This window comes from Musa acuminata, chromosome BXJ1-6, assembly GCF_036884655.1.
Source record: "Musa acuminata AAA Group cultivar baxijiao chromosome BXJ1-6, Cavendish_Baxijiao_AAA, whole genome shotgun sequence".
NCBI classification, from domain to species: Eukaryota; Viridiplantae; Streptophyta; class Magnoliopsida; order Zingiberales; family Musaceae; genus Musa; species Musa acuminata.
The window spans coordinates 4,881,506-4,899,981 of NC_088332.1; the positions used below are offsets into that span (position 1 = coordinate 4,881,506).

Sequence of the window (18,476 nt, forward strand, 5' to 3'; positions counted from 1 at the left end):
CTGAGATGAAGGTTGAGGCTGTAGGAACAGAGAGAAGAAGAACTATTACGAATGATGTGAGGATGAGCAGAAATCAAGCAAACACAGAGACGAAGAAGGTTACTGCTGCAGGAACAGAGAGAGTAGAAGAATTGCTACGGATGATGTGGAAATGGACCAAAAATCAAGTAAAGCAAGGGAGTGGGAGCTTCCAATGTTTCCTGCCTTCATAGGAACGTATTAGGGTTAGATTGAAGGAAGGATGTGCTACTGCTACCTCATCATCTTGCATTCCCTAAAGGTGTACGCAAGCAGAGGTATGGATGGACCAAAAGTACCGATCCCAACTTACGAGTAATCCAAATAATTCAAAGAAGTATATTCATTGGAAGCTCTCTCTTGCTTTTTATTCTATGCAATCATGTTCACTAATTCATTAATTTTTATTGCTATTACCACTCTACCTCTCTCGACATCATAGTTATCATCATTGCTGCAGGAGGAGCTAAGGGTCTCAGTTGACTCCACGGATGATCAAAATATAGTTTGTTAGATCGGTGAGGGCTCAGAGTTTTCTTTGCTTTCCCATGAAAGTGTTCTCACCTGCGACACAGGTTAGCTTCTTGTCATAATTTAAATTATCTTGGACGAGAAAGACATACTCCTCACTACGAAAAAAGTTGAAACTTCTACTTTGCCATGCTAAATATCAAAAAGACTATATCACGATTAGTTCAGTAGACTGATGAAGATGGGAGGATAAGCCAAGTTGTTCTTATGGCCAGTTTCCACTACTATATCATCATAAGCCAAAAACAAGTAAGGATGTAAGTTACGGAGCAGAATTTGTGACACAAGACATCAAAGAGACCTCGATGAGATTATTGCAGCAGTGGCTCGTCAGCTATCAACAGAATGCGTTGATCACTTGCTTGCATTAACTGGGAGGTACACACCCTCTGCTGCCAGCCAGACGTTATCGGCCCGTTTGTCCCGAACACCACATACCTGCAGGAGAATTCAGAAGTGAACTTGACAATCAAAGGACAACGGAAACAATGGATACGATTGATCGAAAGCATCAAGAAAGAAAGAAAGAAAAAAATTAGATTCCACATTGTCGAAGTTGGTTCAGAGAAAGCCTACTCGATCAAAAGATTCTACGAGGAACCAAAGATGAACGAAGACTCTAGGAGGTTAATATATTACCTCTTGCTGCCCTCCTGCTATCCTATTGTACTTTTTGTCATGGCTGTGTAGGTAACCACCAGTATCAACATGTCGAAGCCTTACTCTCTGGTCCTTCCTCCATGTTTTCCCACTGCCCTCGATCTCAAGACTGAACAAGGAACCCATGCATAAATCAACTTATTAGACATAAGATGGAAAATATGACAGACTTCAAGCAGCTTGCAGCTCTCACCGCCAAAAATCACCAGTATCTGATCGGTCATCCCCCCCATAGCAGCTTACCTACAGGCAAAGCATACACAGCAAATCAGTAGGGATCGAAAATTTTTTTTGCAAAAAACACTATTACATACTTACAAGCACAACTTTGTGCACCATCTAGGTTGTGGAAAATTTACTTGAACAAGCAGCATATGCAAAACAGCACTAGAACCCTAAACAAGGCTTTCATGCCTCTTCCTCATCAAGATCTCTTTATACAGCATGTTTTCATGATCAATGAAACATCTAATGCACTAATTTCTGAAAAATCTCTAAGATCCATGTTCACTTCAGTTCTATGCCAAGAAACAACAGTTGCTCTCAGATTTTAAAATCTGTTTGTGCTCAAACAAAAGGCAAATCCCAGGCAAGTTGTCAATTGTGAGACTGCATAATATGAAAGTAAAGTCTAACACTGTTAGCTGAATGACAGTCGCAGTCATCCATGGGGCCAACACTATCAGCAAAGGTTGTTAAATAAATGGACCTGGGACATGGAGATGATTCAATATGGACATGCTGAGATACAAATTTACAGAAGTAAATGAGACATGTCAATGATACAACAGTTCAAATTTACTATCTTGACAACAAGAAAACTTTAAGCTAATCCATAAAATAATGAATATCAAAACAAGAGATTGAAGAGTGAGATGAAGCTAGTGATTGCAAGCTAATGAGTCAGAAGGGAAAAGAAATTAACAACTAAAGATGTTACTTGATAGAATAAAGTTGAAAAACTAGAAGGACAAATTGCACATTGCTTGGTGGCTCTTGAAGGTTAGATTAAGGAAATTCAAGTATGAAATTAAGAGGCAATTGAATATAGGGGGAAGTTTTGAGTCTTATGACAGTGCCTTTCATCGATAGTTTAAAGTAATAACAAAAATGCTTAGTTAACATAACTAAAGAAATGAAAACATATGTAACAAGAAAATTGCACAAAAAGGTCAAGGAAAAGGGACTTTTAAGTAAAGGCCATTAGTAGAAGAGGGTTTTAGAAGATTTCTAATATTAAATTACTAATCATGCTGGCAAAACAACTTAGATACTTACTAAGCCTATGGAACCGAGTGATTGCTCTGGCCTCTTACTCAGAGGTCCAACATGCTTCAAAATTGACTATATGACAATTTGGTCCAGAGTTTTCAGTGTATGCTGAAAAACTGAAAGATGCCATTCTCATGTATTTCAGCCAACAAAAGAAAAGGAACAAACATGACTGATCTTGTCAAAAATCTGAACAAACTAAAACTTCATCAGCTGTCATTTGATGCAACAGACATAAAACCCAGAAGTTCAAAACCCTTGTCAAACATTAGGATCCAAGTAAAAACTAAAACCTCACTGACCTCAAGGTTACCAGATAATGGAGAAGCATGCAAATGGCTATGAAGCCATCTACGAGTTTTCATGTGTTGTAATCGGATAATAGCTCCAGTCTCGATGATGTCACCTTGTCTGGCAGATGAATCTGGTTGAGGCCTCACAATCTGTAAGTAATTATCTACATGAGAAAAAATGTCCAATGCAAAAACAAAAGGAGCTGCAATTTCCTAAAAACCAAAATGTCAGTCAAGACAGAAATGATGCTAAATCACCGTAACTTCCTTTTAAGAACTTGGGCCCCTTTGTTCTTAGAGCAAATGTCTAGTTGGCCAAATAAGTGTTAAAGTCCATGACCATTTGAGACATTTTTTCTTCAAGGCTGTGCATTCACACCAATGCAAAACCAGATAAATATAATTTTATCCAAATTAATCAAAAAACACAATAGAGATTATGGATGAAACTAAAGGTTCAAGGGCCAACTAAAGGTATCAAGAATAACCCATCTTCCTTTAGACTAGCGGCCATATAAATAAACTAGCCAGGTATTAATTTTAATTCTCAAACACTGTCAAAAGAACAAAGTTAAGCTAAACACACCTTTTTTATTTCTCATAGCTGATTCCAACTTAGCCACATGCAAAAGATAATTTAAATGTGGCAGGATGGCAGATCACATTTTATCTTGCAAAATGGAGAATCAGCTAAGAGAAATATTTTGTACAGAAAGTTCCATCCAGCCATGTATAAATTACCTTTTGTACAGAATATTCATCATCACACAACCAAAAAAATTGACTAAACCCAGTGTACATGGCAGAATGGACTCAATTTAATAAGTGAGCAACGTATATCTGCTGCTAGGTAATTTAGATAGCATAACGGAGAGAAGCAGCAGAAAGAGACAAGAAGAAAGAATAAGAAAGAAAAACTGCAAAACAGAGGAACCAAATTGAGGGAAATCAGGAAGCCTAAAAGTTATTCATTTTCTTTATTAAATATCACATGCATCAAATGACGCATGCTGTATGTCAAAGGAGGAACAAATAACCATTTTAATTACAATGACATATCATAAGAGAGTGGAATTGAATCACTGATTCAGCAGAAGAAAGGACATACAACCCTGATTTTGAGAAATTGCACAAGGAATATTCACTTGAAAAGATCCAACATTCTTTACAACAATAAGAGTAACTGAAGCAGCCCTAAATCCTAGTTACTTCCTTGCAGGAATACAAGTGCAAAAATTAGACCTTTGTAAGAAATATTGTGTCTACCTAACATTATTTCAAGAATTCCACCATAAGATGAGTATGATCGATGGTTTAATTTGTATTGTATGGTCCAAAACTGAGCTTTTACCATAGTAAGCTTACCATACCAGGTCCACTTTTCTCTTTTTTACAAGTCGTCAACAGCTGTCTAATCTCTCTCTCTCTCTCTCTCTCACCCCTCCTCCTCCTCCTCCTCCTCCTCCCTTTCTTCTGCCTGCTCCTCTTTGTCTCCTTCCACCACCAGCACCACCTCCTCCTCCTCCTCCTCGTTTGCAATTGAGAATTCCATCTGCAAGTTGGATATAAAGTGTGTTTTGCACTGAAAGTCGGGTGAGTAATGCATAAGAACCTAACCTTGCAAAGGAACAACTCGAAAGGGATGCTAGCATCCCATAGCTTAAGTTGGGAGTAACAGGGAAGTTTTAGCAGGTCAAAATATGGAGAACCAAACAGAACAGTTCCCTTGTCCATATACAAGAGGAGTCCACCTAATACTATGCTATTGGGTTATTTTCCTTTTCTTTTTCGTTTTCTGACAAAATAGAACTAAATTATGCCAGCAAAGAAATGGGACAGACAGCAAGGAACTACCAATCATAGTTGTCAAATTTCCCAAGAGAGCCTGATCATTGGGCATACATTATGATAGACATATAACTACTGTCTGTTCTGCTACATAGTCAAATATATAGCTAATGATGAATATATAAATACATATGATGTTGGTTATATAGAGAAGATGGTCCAAACCAGAAAGACCTGAGCATTCAAAAGGTTTTTTTATCACGAGGTAGTAGCAAAGCACCTAGGTGTTTGCCCAAAAGAACAAACCACTTGTCATGAAACTTAGAAGAAAAGACACTGAAGATCCACACCGACTATCAAAACAACAGAAAAATCATCAAGCACTGTTCAAGTCACTATGTTGAATTGCATGTGCCAACCATGGCAAACTTGACTCCACAACAGTGTGATAAAAGTAAATATAGCTTCAGAGTTCAGACTAATACAAAACTTACATTAACCCATATCAAGATGGATGCATGTGAAAAGGTTAAAAGTTTTGGTGAAACCATATGGGTAATACTATGTATAGAAGTGATAAAAATTGCTGAAATTTTATCTAAAGCATATATTATCAGCCACACAAAGATAGGTTATGCAACAAAACAGATGTGCTAGGAAGCCATTTAATTTGTTGTAACTGCAGAGACTGAAGTACATTTCAAGTGGGTTACATCCACAATTTGGATCCCCAAAGAAAATAAATTCCCAAGTAAAATTCCAAAATGTATTCACTTCTTAGCACTCAACTTCAATGGGTAGGATCCAAGATCAACTTCTAACAACTAAATGTTTTTGTCATTTTTTATTTTCTTATTAGGAGTAATGTGAAGTGATATAATTTCTTCAAGTAATAGTTTGGATCAAAGCTTAACAGTAATACTCATTCCATTTCTTGAGTTTGATCCCTCATTTCCTGGTAAAAACAATATGAATTGGAGTACTTCATGAATCTTGCGTTCAGCAGACTTATAATTCCGCACTTCCAAACATATTTGCACAACCAACCACGACAACAAAGAGAATCTTCAGGATTACTTAATTATTCTGAAGACTTTAAGAGGATGTCATCCACAAATAACAAATACAAAATGCTCGAGAACTTTTTGATGGATCAGAGAACTTCAAAACTACTATAAGATATATCAAAATTAGCAAGTATAACTAAGATGCACACGATTGGACATCTCATTTTCCATGGCTGTCACTTTTTAACCTACACCTTATCTATGCAGGCAATTTTCAGCTAAAAATCACTCAGTTTTTTCATCCTACCTCTGCGTGATCCAAGAAATTAGTTAATAGGAGTTCCACTTGTAGGGAAAAAGGGCTAAAGCAAACAGATGACATAAGGTTTACAGAGGAGATCATCATAGACGCACCCAGTAACTATTGGAATCGTCCACGTCGGGAGATCCAGTGACCGACTGCTGCCCGCTCCCTGATCCATATGGCACATCGTGCGAGTGCAACCGGTACTTCGTCTTCTCGTGCATCAATTTGATAACGGACCCATAAGTAATCTGCCCCAACAAAAAGAACAAAGAAATTAGTGAAGAAGAATCAAGAAACCATTACAGATCTGGAGAAATGGGGTTTGTCAGCAGAGACCTCGACGACATCGGCGGCGGCGGAGGCAGGGCGAACAGAGACCTCGTCGAGGCCGAGGAGGAGGAGGGCCGAGAGGGCAAAGAGGACGGAGAGCGCCATGGCGAGGAAGTAAACGAAGATCCAACTCCGTTGTTTCTAAGGGGTCCAGGCGGTGACGGGATTCTATTCCATGGCTCTCCGGCGCGGAGGACCGGAATGGCCGGGGTTGCGGTGTCCTCACCGCTCTCCGCGTAGGCCTAGTCTGGTCTGTGTCTTAGCTCGACGGGTCCTTTGGGTTGCCATGTGCATCGGGATCCGGTGAAGGGTTCCCGTACGAGACATCATCTTTCCGCCAACTAAAGATGGACACATCGGTCCAAGTGAAGCTTTCATTCTTCCTAGGCTAGCTATACTTAACGTTGTACCTGCGCGGTTATTGGAATATGATGAAGGAGTTCTATGGGCTCCACTACGCCTTCAATCATTAGGCGGGTCCATCGATCACATCACAGATGAACGGTGAGGATCTTCCTTTTTCTGGTTTCCGCACGTTAATATTTTTTCATCGCTTTTCTATTTGCTCTCTAATGAATAACCAATTATTTTTCGTATTTTATTTTTTGTTGTATTTTGACTTTTCAAATTACATATATATATATATGTAAAAAATCACAAATTTAAGATTGGTCAACATAAATAATCAATTTTCTTGTTTCTCGTGTCTTTGCCACCATGTTTGATGATTTTTTTCTCCATTCATACAAAAGGAATTTATATTTTATGTTGATTTTTATTTTTATTTTCACCTGGATATAACAAGATGATCATCTTGATCCTGAAGCCTCTCTCTCTCTCTCTCTCTCTCTTCGTGGTCCAATCAGGAACAGTGGTTAACAGTCAACAGAATCTTACCATGCTTTTCCCTCTCCTTAATTTCTCCCGGCTCATCAATAAGCTTAGAGCGAGAGACCATGTTGGTCTTTCTACCTCTCATCGTGCGCTTTCTTATCTCATGGTGGGGAGCTTGGTGACACGTGCGAGGCAAGAACTGGAAACCCTAGGTGGAAGCTCCTTTATATAAAGACGAAGATAGAGGAGCAAAGCAAAAAAAGGGGAGGATTAGATTTGAGTTGCTGTCCTCCTCTCCTTTCCTCTCCTCATCCTTATCTTAGAAATCATCAGTCTCTGTTCTGGTTCAATCTATCGTTGTTTATGGCATGAAAGGTTTGTAGGTTGACAGAAGAGAGTGAGCACACGGCGGCAATTGCACCGATTTGATGCTGTCTCTGTTGCGTGCTCGCTCCTCTTTCTGTCGGCTCTCTCCACCTCTTTGTCCCGCGCCTGTAACATGCACAGGAGTTGCAGTAAGACGAGCGTTGATGGGAAAGGTGTGCAGGTGCATCTGGGGAGGCGACCACGCGTGTGAAGGTTCGTCTCTTCTCTTTCTCTGTGATCCATTTGTCACTTCTATCTTATGTTCTCTGTCCCATCTGGCCCGGGTACCCATGGAGAGAAGGGGTGGGTTGCCGTGGTAGTGAGGAGGCCCTCGGTGAATGAACTATTATGGTTTGGTAATGGTACTTTGTTTCCTGCTCTCAGACTACGGATGCTTTTAGATCCGGTTTGCTTCTGATTTCGGCACAATTAATCTGTGGGATTCATGTCCATTGAATCGAGATGGGAAATCTGAGGGAAGAGATCATAATAATAATAATGATAAGGCGTGGTGGAGGAAGCGTGACTTTTGAGAGATGCACTCGTTCTTAGGGAACCGATATGTTTAACGGAAATCATTCTATCACTTCTCTCCATTGTTCTCACTTTCCCTCTTCCAACCTTTGGCAGACATCCATGTTCCGCATCTTGAATTTTTGCTGGTCAGTGAGATCTCCGTATGTTGTTCTACACAAGTGCAGCTTCATGGCGGAAGATCGATCTCTTGTTTCTAGCTAAGGTTTTTGTTCTCTTCCAGAATGCGTAGCAAGAACTGGATACCCAGATCTACATTCCATCTCAGGCTAGATTCCTTTGGCTTCTCTTACTTGTTAGTTCATGAATCTCTTATTTCTCTATATATTCTTGGCATGGATTCGAGTTCTTTGCTTCAGATCTTACTCGGGTATATATGACTGGATCCATAGCTACTGCTCTCATTCATCCTTGGAGTTTTATGCTCTCTCTCTCCTCTTATCTCCTAACTATACTCAGATGTAGCTATATGTTAATCAGCTATCTTTTCTCACCATTTTATGAGTCTGATTGCTGGTTTCAATCTCGAATGGTTTCATGCGTTGAATGGCCTGTTTACTCAGCTGATCATTTGAGCTCCAAAACAAAAACTCATTAATTAGTTTGCACTTTATCCTACACATCTTGAATTTGCTTTGGGTTCTTTTAACTGAAATGAATTTGAGGTTAATATCTTATGATCATTTTCGTTTTTTTAGCCATTTGTGAGGTTTACAACTTTTTAATGTCACTTACTATCGATTCATCTCTACAGCTGGGAAGAATATTTTGAAGTTTGTATATAAATAAAACATTAGTTGTTTTATCAAAGGAGAAGAAGTGATCAGTCATTAGACATTAACTGCAAAGGAAAATGGTTAATGTCGATGGAGTTTATCTCAAACTCTCGATCACACACACATATGGGATACAACCATATGATCGGTAAACTTGAACTCAACGTGTCTCGTTGCATGGATATTGTCCTTCCTTATCTGTGCCAGTTCTCTTCTCTGTTACCCTACCCTGACGTGTGGACATGCGCCATAAATTCCCTGTATACACTACAACTTGAAACTTGTTGAACTTTGTATACGCTGCTCAGGTTTTATCACAGCAGAAGGATCGTGGACAGATTTGTAGAGACTTTATCGTGAAAGGATAATTTTATTCATTGAGCTAAATGTATATTTATACGGGTTTGATCGAGAGATTTTTTTTAATCATGTGCTCAAATCATGCACATATATATTAGTGATTGATTCTCAAATTATATATCAATTAAGGATTCGAGTAGGTAAAGAATATAAAGTTATCATTTCATATTTGTTTATATTATTATCTTTTATCATGCTCTTATAAGATTTAGTTTTCGTTAAGGATGCTAATCTTAAATCGATACAACTGAAATATCCTACGAGCAAGATGCTTTGTGAGAGACTCAGTTAGCTTGTCAGAAGTATGAACATATGAAACACATAATTGATGTCTCATAACTTGATCTCTAATAAAGCGAAAGTCGATAATATGTTTCATACGAGAGTAGAATACCAAGTTAGAGCATAGGTAGGTGGCATCGATATTATTGCAGTACATTATATGAGTGGATTGAAAGATGATGCCAAGTTCATGTAGCAGATTGATGACCTAATTGAGTTTTGAAGTAGTGGTGATGATAGCTCGGTGTTCAACTTCAATGGTGGATCTTGTGACTGTGTTCTATTTTTTGAAACTCCAACTAATCAAATTTGCTCTAAGAAAAATAATATAGACTAATGTAGATATTCTATTATCAATGTTACTTGCCTAATTAACATCGACAAAGACATAAAGATGAAGTTATGAGTGTTTACGAAGAAGTCCATAATTGAGTTTTTTTATGATATCACAAGATACATTTTAATGCAAACCAATGCATAGTGGACGATCGATGCATGAATTATGATAATTTATTGACTGTAAATGAAATGTCTATACATGTTAGAGATAAATACTATATGAAACCAAGTACTTGTCGGTACTATGTAGGTTCTGTAGTAGAGCTATCATCATATAATTTGAGTAATTTAATAATAGAGAGTGGGATGGTGATTTCTGTGATAGTCTGCATATTCGTCTTTGATAATAGATGTTGAATGTATTTCTTTTGAGATAAAAAAATCTAAAAGATGGAAATATTGTTTCTACTCTCAGAAAATATCTTAAGATTCCTAAGCCTTTGAAGAATTAATTTATCAACTGCTTAAGGAATCTTTTAATTTTTACGAAAGTATTACTTGTGATAATAATGTTACCCACATAAACCAGTAGATATATAGTATATTTTTGTTGTCGTAGAAATAAAGAAATGTAGTTGATAGAGTCGGTTAACATAAAAAATGAGCCAAGTTTGATATATTTAGCTCTTGGAACTTGGTAAAGTTCATAAATAGTTTTTTGTAATTTACAAACATGGTTTAGATATTAAGGGTAGATAAAACTATGAGGTTGCTGCATAAAGACATTTTCAGTTAAGATCTTATGTAAGAAAGCATTGCTAATATTTAGTTGACATACATGCTAGCCTTAAGTAATAAACAAACTCAGGATGAGTCAAATTGTCATCGATTTTACAATTAAACTGAAGATCTTTATGAAATCAACACCTGGTCATTGATGAAATCATTTGGCCATTAGATATGTTTTGTATCTAGTAATGTATCAATCTGAGTTTCATTTAATTTGAAAGATTCATTTACACTTGATGACATTTTATGTGAATTGAGATGGTGCAATGGTTTATATGACATTATGGAACAAGATATTATATTTCTCACACATGACCTTGCACTAGTGTGGAGATTTTTAGGCTTAGGTGATGCTTGTGGGTTCAATAGGGTCAGATGGAGAAATTATGGTAGCATAAAGATTAAAGATTTGGTGTAGTTTGAAGATGTCTTTTAGAAGTGTATTGGCATGTAATGTCTGGGCTCAATGGTGTTATTGGGTTGTGTTGATGATATACGAATTGATGAAGAGTTAGTGACACGTACCTAATCAGGATGATGCACTTTGGTGTCACTTGGCCGAGGAGAAGACAAAGACATCATTTGTGGAAAATATTATGTTCAATGGAGTGTTTGATGAAAATACAAGGTTTATATCTTTGTGTTGACTTGTAAGAAACATACGGGCATAGTCAAAGATAACATAAATAACCAAATATTTTAAGTTTTTGAAAATTTTGGGTTTTGTGAAATAGTTTTTCAAATAGTAAGTAGTGTTGTAGGATTGGGATGAGCATGCGGTTAATGAGGTAGATCGCAGTTTAAATGTTGCTTACTAAAAGAATATTCGCTCAAGAGATGGAATTCAACATCATCTCGATCCTAGAGATCGCCTTCGGCAATCGAAGGCTGGCAGTGAGGTCATTGGCGAAATCGTTCTTATGTAAGAGCGATAGCTTTCGGTGCTTCTTCACATTGTACGAGAGAGTGATGATGACAAGGATGAAAGGGATGGAGGCGAAAGGCCAAGTAGTCATCGATGCCGCCTTTGGTAGCGAGTCATCGAGCTTGAGGACGTGGTGCTTCGGGGAGGTGTAGCCATCGCTATCGTCGACATCGTAGTTGTGATCATCGCCGATGCACTTGAAGAGCTGGTTGAGGCTAATGAACTTTTAGTCGTTGCTACCGAAGTCTTGCTTGACATTAGCTCGAGGGCTGTTGTGGCCAAGCAGGTTGTCATGATCGATGTCCTTGACCTTTGCCATCGGGAAGGATCATCAATCGAACAAGGATATCTTATCCATGAACCGGGGCATGGTATCGCTTCACTATCTCCTTTTATCTTGTTGGGGTCTCTTGTTGGTCATCGATGCCGGTGAGTGCTGGAGCTGATGGCAGTTGAGTTGTTGTCTGCAGCTAAGATAGTAGTGTCGTCTGTTAGACTAGCTAGGGCAAGAGCGAAATAACAACTTGCATCATGTCCATTAGCGTATGCACCTATCAGGTGAGGTTTAGGAACACCTCAGTGGGGATCAGCAGGTGGCTCAGGTCAGTCTTGCTTTCTTCATTGAGGTGATCTCACGGTCGGAACCAACGGTGATCACTCCTATCGCAGCCTCTTGCGCGTCTCCTTGCGCTTACTTGAGACCATCGCCTCAGTTGCTTATGTATTGGTTGGTCCTCTGGAGGACCTCAGGTATAGTCACCGATAGCCTCTCCACCAATAGACAAAAAAAGGCAAGAGGACTTGAGCTCCATCATGAAGGCTTGAATCACGAGTGATGGATGGGCTTCTTGCACACCTCAGATTTCGTTGGTGAACCGAACGACAAAGTCAGAGAGTGTCTCTTCCTCCCCTTGCCCGAGTCCGAGCAACATTATCACCGATGGTCTTGAGCACATATTCCTAAGGTGATGCATGCGAGATGATGATTCCACATTATAATGTATCATCGAACTCCATCCACTACTAGGTTAGACTATGAGACCAATTCTCATGGTCCATAGGATAATTGACCTATTAATTTTATTGAGTTTGAATCATTAATTAAAAATAATTAAATTAAAATTAATAATAATACTCAATGTATTCATTATAAGTTAATTTAGGTCTTAGTTCACTTCTCACACGGACTAAACCGGAATTTTACAGCATGTGTAGAATTTTCATAATCTTTCACTATCACTAATATCTCACTTATTTTCTTAATTTAATCTACGCTTATCATTTAAGTTGGATTTTCTTTTTCTCCTCAAATGTTTTTGATTCGTTTTCAATTACCCTAAAAGCAACCCCCATCCTCCTGTTTTGGCAACGGAGTTGGTTCTTCGTTTACCTCCTCGCGATGGCGCTCTCCGTGCTCTTCGCCCTCTTGGCCCTCCTCCTCCTCAGCCTCGTCGAGGGCTCTTGCCATCCCGCCTCCGCCAATGTCGTCGAGGTCTCTGCTGACGAACCCCATGTCTCGATATCTATAATGGGTTCTTGATTTTGCTTCACTAATTTCTTTGCTCATTTTGTTGGGGCAGATTACTTAAGGGTCTGTTATCAAATTGATGCACGAGAAGGCGAAGTGCCGGTTGCACTCGCACGATGTGCCATATGGATCAGGGAGCGGGCAGCAGTCGGTCACTGGATCTCCCGATGCGGATGATTCCAATAGTTGTTGGGTGATCTCCCATGCGAACCTTATGTCGTCTGTTTATTAGCATGTTTTAGCCCTTTTTTGCCCACAAGAGGTAGTGGACTATAGGATGAAAAAACTGAGTGATCTTTAGCTGAAAATTGCCTACATACATAAGGCTTAGGTTAAAAAGTGGAAAGCCATGGAATATGAGTTGTCCAATTATGTGCATCTTAGTTATGCTTGCTAATTTTGGCATATCTTATAGTAGTACTGGAGTTCTTTGATTTATCAACAAGTTCTCAAGCATCTTGTATTTGTTATTTGTGAATGACAGCCTCTTGAAGTCTGCATCATAATAGAAATCCTGAAGTTTCTCCTTGTTGCTGCAGGATTATACTCTGCTGAACTCAAGAATTATGAAGTATTCCAGTTCATATTGTTTTTACTAGGAAATGAGGGATCAAACTCAAGAAATGGAATGAGCATTACTGGTAAACTTTGATCCAAACTATAACTTACTGAAAGGAATTGTGTCACTTCACATTACTCCTAATAAGAAAAGAAGGAATTGTGTCAGTTAGAAGTTGATCTTGGATCCTACCCATTGAAGTTGAGTACTAAGAAGTGAATGCATTTTGGAATTTTACTTGGGAATTTATTTTTTCTGGGGATCCATATTGTGGATGTAACCCACTTGAAATGTACTTCAGTCTAGTACATCTGTTTTGTTGCATAACCTATCCCTGTATGGCTGATAATCTATGCTTTAGTGAAAATTTCAGCATTTTTTATCGCCACTTCTCTACATAGTTAGGTGGGACTCCTCTTGAATACAGACAAGGGAACCATTCTGTTTGGTTCTCGATATTTTGACCTGCTAAAACATGCCTGTTACCCCCAACTTAAGCTATGGGATACTAGCATCCATTTTGAGTTGTTCCCTTGCAAGGGTAGGTTCTTATGTATTACTCACCTGACTTTCACTGCAAAACACAATTCGTATCCAACTTGTAGATGGATTCTCAACTGCAGAGGAGGAGGAGAGGCGGTGGTGGTGGTGGAAGGAGACAGAGAGGAGCAGGCAGAGGAAAGGGAGGAGAGAGAGAGAGAGAGGAAAAAACATAAGACTGCTGTTAACTACTTGTAGAAAAGAGAAAAGTGGACCCGGTATCTGGTATGCTAAGCTTACCGTGGCAAAAACTCAGTTTTGGGCCACACAGTGCAATTTAAACCATGGATCATACTCATTTTATGGTGGAATGCTTGAAACAATGTTAGATAGACACAATATTTCTTACAAAGGTCTAATTTTTGCACTTGTATTGCAGCAAAGAAGTAACTAGGATTTAGGGTTGCTTCAGTTACTCTTATTGTTGTGAAGAATGTTGGATCAGTGATTCAGGGTTGTGTGTCCTTTTCTTCTGCTGAATCAGTGATTCATTTCCACTCTATGATCATGATGATATGTCATCGTAATTAAAATGGTTATTTGTTCCTCCTTTCACATATAGCATGTCATTTGATGCATGTGAAATTTAATAAAGAAAATGAATATCTTTTAGGCTTCCTGATTTCCCTCAATCTGGTTCCTCTGTTTTGCAGTGTTTTTGTTCTTATTCTTTCTTCTTCTCTCTTTCTGCTGTTAATTTCTTTTCAGAAATTAGTGCATTAGATGTTTCATTGATCATCAAAACATGATTGTTAAGCATGCCAAGTGAGTGCTGTATAATATCTTGATGAGGAAGAGGCATGAAAGCCTTGTTTAGGGTTCTAGTGCTGCTTTGCATATGCTGCTTGTTCAAGTAATTTTTCACAACCTAGATGGTGCACAAAGTTGTGCTTGTAAGTATGGAATAGTGTTTTTTGCAATTTCTTTCGATCCTTACTGATTTGCTGTGTATGCTTTGCCTGTAGGTAAGCTGCTTTGACGGGGATGACCAATCAGATACTGGTGTGCTTGAAGTCAGTCATTTTCCATCTTATGTTTACTAAGTTGATTTATACATGGCTTTCTTGTTCAGTCTTGAGATCGAGGCCAGTGGGAAAACATGATGGACCAAGAGAGTAAGTTGATACAGGTGGTTACCTACACAGTCATGACAAAAGTTACATTCTCCTTTTTACTTTTAAGTTCATTTATATTTTCTTCTATTAATCATTGAGGCCTATTAGCTCAGTTGGTTAGAGCGTCGTGCTAATAACGCGAAGGTCGCAGGTTCGAGACCTGCATGGGCCATTTAAAATTTTTTTTTGTCTGACTTGGCCTTTTTGGGTTGAATTGGGTTTCATGGGTTACGAAAAACTTGGGTTTTATGGGTCTCAGGTGAAGATCTTAAAGGCTTCACTTGGGTTTTAGGGGCATACAATTAGGTTTTAGGGGTTACGAAAAACTTGCATGGGCCATTTAAATTTTTTTTTTTTTGTCTGACTTGGCCTTTTTGGGTTGAATTGGGTTTCATGGGTTACGAAAAACTTGGGTTTTACGGGTCTCTGGTGAAGATCTTAAAGGCTTCACTTGGGTTTTAGGGGCATACAATTAGGTTTGTCTGTGTTGGATTTAATTTTTTTTTTGTCTGACTTGGCCTTTTTGGGTTGAATTGGGTTTTATGGGTCTCAGGTGAAGATCTTAAAGGCTTCACTTGGGTTTTAGGGGCATACAATTAGGTTTGTCTGTGTTGGATTTAATTTTACAGAGGTTTAGATTTACTTTGTTTGACTTGTGCTTTATGTGGAGCGATAAACTTATGTTTCATGGGTGGGCTCACAAAAGATTTGGATCTAATGGCTTGATTTTGATTTTATGAGTGATGGGGCCTCTCTGTGTCGCTTTTAGTTGATGAGGTTATGAAATACTTAGATCTCTAACCATGTTTGAGAATATATTTATATTTTTAATATGTAGTTGAAGAAAAAGATTTATATTTATATTTTTAATGTGCAATTAGAGAAAGATATTTGTGTAAATGTGTAATTATGTAATGCTTGGAGTGCTTGGTAAATAATAGATAAAATTATATTTTTGATATATTGTTTGGTAAATTTATATTTTAAAATATCTTGCTTTGATATTCATTATTTTCTGGATTAGCTTAAACTTTTCTTCTTGTCAATACAGTAAAATTGAACTGTTGTATCATTATCATGCCTCAAAATATCCATATTGAATCACGTCCAAGTCCATTTATTTAACATTCTTTGCTGATAGTGTTGGCCCCATGGATGACTGCGACTGTCATTCAGCTAACAGTGTTGGACTTTACTTGCATATTATGCAGTCTCACAATTGACAATTTGCCTGGGATTTTTTGCCTTTTGTTTGAGCACAAACAGATTTTAAAATCTGAGAGCAACTTTTGTTTCTTGGCATAGAAATGAAGTGAACATGGATCTTAGAGATTTTTCAGAAATTAGTGCATTAGATGTTTCATTGATCATCAAAACATGATTGTTAAGCATGCCAAGTGAGTGCTGTATAAGGAGATCTTGATGAGGAAGAGGCATGAAAGCCTTGTTTAAGGTTCTAGTGCTGCTTTGCATACGCTGCTTGTTCAAGTAATTTTTCACAACCTAGATGGTGCACAAAGTTGTGCTTCTATGGAATAGTGTTCTTTGCAAATTTTTTCGATCCTTACTGATTTGCTGTGTATGCTTTGCCTGTAGGTAAGCTGCTTTGGCGGGGATGACGGATCAGATACTGGTCATTTTTGGCGGTGAGAGCTGCAAGCTGCTTGAAGTCAGTCATTTTCCATCTTATGTTTACTAAGTTGATTTATATATGGCTTTCTTGTTCAGTCTTGAGATTGAGGGCAGTGGGAAAACATGGAGGACCAGAGAGTAAGCCTTCGACATGTTGATACTGGTGGTTGCCTACACAGCCATGACAAAAAGTACAGTAGGATGATAGCAGGAGGGCAACAAGAGGTATTGGGGTCAGTCTTGTCCTTTCGATCTTAAGTTCATTTATATTGTCTTTCATTTTCCATTCAGGCCTATTAACTCAGCTGGTTAGAGCGTCGTGCTAATAACGCGAAGGTCGCAGGTTCGAGACCTGCATGGGCCATTTAATTTTTTTTTTGACTGACTTGGGCTTTATGGGTTAAGATCTTAAGGCTTGGCTTGGGCTTACAATTAGGCTTTTCTGTGTTTGATTTAGTTTTACAGAGATTTAGATTTTGTTCGCATAATATATTTATATTTTTATTATGTAGATGGAGAAAGAGATTTACATTGGTTGACTTGGGCTTTACGTGGTGCGATAGACTTGAGTTTTATGGGCAGGCTCACAAAAGGTTTGAAAATAATAGATAAAAATTATATTATATATATATATATATATATATATATATAGTTTGGTAAAATTATATTTTAAAAAATTATTAAATATTTATAATAAAATTATCCTTCTAATATTTTTCAATTTTTATTTAAAATAATAAGTAAATAAATAAAAATAAAAAATGAATGTATGAAATCCTATAAAAAATTGTACTGCTCAAATATATAATAAATAAATAAAATTTTATCTTTATAAAAAATATAATTCATATTATTTTCTCACTAAATATTTTAGTTATATTGTAATTTTAGATAAATTTACATGACACGTTCAAATTTTAAAAAATTACAGTAGCATCTTACACATGCTAAAATCCTAATATTACCATGAAGTAGTATCAGTATTTAAGTATTTTCAATACAATATTAAGATCAAATATGATTTAAAAAAAATCTATCGAATACCAATTTATATTTGAAATATACATTGAGCTCTTAATACACAATTCTAATGTGTTCTCAAACACACTTAGGTGGGTTCACAAAAAGTTAGGTCCTGATGGATCTTTTGCTCTTCTGAAAACTAGTTTATTTTGGATCAATCAGTAGTAATCCGTATCAATCTAACTTATAATGATTTTATTTTGATCCAAAAAAAGATATCATTATGATCGCGAAGGCCCACCCAACCATGACAAATGGGTAAGTAGTTCACATGATATTATAAAGACAGGTACAAAGGGTACAATTATTCTATTGATAATTCCAAAATGTTGAGCTTCTGTGACATCTCCCTAATTGAGTCAACAAATGATTTCATTGATTTTGCACAAAATATACAGTTTAAAAGAAAAAAAAAAAAAAGAACATTTTAGTCTCGATGGAATATCCTTTAAGTATATTTACAAGGACTCAATATGTAAATAGTATTTTTAGATTAGGGGGATAAATACAATATAATGAATTTTTTTAGACTAATTTGAAAAATTGCCAATTATTAATATCATAATTCAGTCCAACAAAAAAAGACTCACTGACTTGCAGATGGGTGAGTAATTGCTTGGGTAGTTATAAGCATCCCGTGACCATCTAACTTCTCTCTAAGTCAATGGTATATGGTTCTCTTGTAATTTTGAACATGTCAGACATGCCTACTATTCAATATTATCTTA

General features: G+C 37.5%; 1 protein-coding gene, 1 long non-coding RNA gene and 2 other non-coding genes across 5 annotated transcripts; 3 read left to right on the forward strand and 1 right to left on the reverse strand.

Moving 5' to 3' along the window:
- Positions 1-452: 452 nt before the first annotated feature.
- On the reverse strand, positions 453-6,424 carry LOC135675762 (stromal cell-derived factor 2-like protein). Of its 2 annotated transcripts, XR_010513994.1 has the most exons (7): positions 6,213-6,424; positions 5,984-6,124; positions 2,784-2,924; positions 1,403-1,452; positions 1,189-1,318; positions 851-987; positions 453-582 (listed from the first exon to the last, which is right to left on the reverse strand). XR_010513994.1 is itself a non-coding variant. In XM_065186256.1 (6 exons), the coding sequence occupies exons 1-6, from the start codon at positions 6,309-6,311 to the stop codon at positions 904-906; spliced, it is 645 nt and encodes a 214-aa protein (XP_065042328.1). In that variant the 5' UTR covers positions 6,312-6,424; the 3' UTR covers positions 687-903. The 2 variants fall into 2 exon arrangements, 1 of the variants encoding a protein (XP_065042328.1); XM_065186256.1 differs by lacking the exon at positions 453-582 and having other exon boundaries at positions 687-987.
- Positions 6,425-7,917: 1,493 nt separating this feature from the next.
- LOC135677642 (uncharacterized) lies at positions 7,918-13,514 on the forward strand. The gene is made up of 3 exons (XR_010514721.1): positions 7,918-8,068; positions 8,164-8,235; positions 13,419-13,514. It is a non-coding gene; the product is annotated as an uncharacterized LOC135677642 (long non-coding RNA).
- A 1,677-nt stretch (positions 13,515-15,191) lies between these two features.
- TRNAI-AAU (transfer RNA isoleucine (anticodon AAU)) lies at positions 15,192-15,265 on the forward strand. Its single transcript has one exon. It is a non-coding gene; the product is annotated as a tRNA-Ile (tRNA).
- Positions 15,266-17,015: 1,750 nt separating this feature from the next.
- Positions 17,016-17,089, forward strand: TRNAI-AAU (transfer RNA isoleucine (anticodon AAU)). The gene has a single exon. It is a non-coding gene; the product is annotated as a tRNA-Ile (tRNA).
- Positions 17,090-18,476: the final 1,387 nt, after the last annotated feature.

What these genes read in the sequence shown, in the direction of transcription:
- LOC135675762 (XM_065186256.1), bottom strand. Translation starts at nt 6,311, where the DNA reads ATGGCGCTCTCCGTCCTCTTTGCCCTCTCGGCCCTCCTCCTCCTCGGC. An exon ending in CCGCCGCCGATGTCGTCGAG is followed by an intron (nt 6,125 to 6,212) that starts GTCTCTGCTGAC and finishes TTGTTGGGGCAG; the next exon opens with ATTACTTATGGGTCCGTTAT. An exon ending in GATACTGGTGATTTTTGGCG is followed by an intron (nt 1,319 to 1,402) that starts GTGAGAGCTGCA and finishes TTCCTTGTTCAG; the next exon opens with TCTTGAGATCGAGGGCAGTG.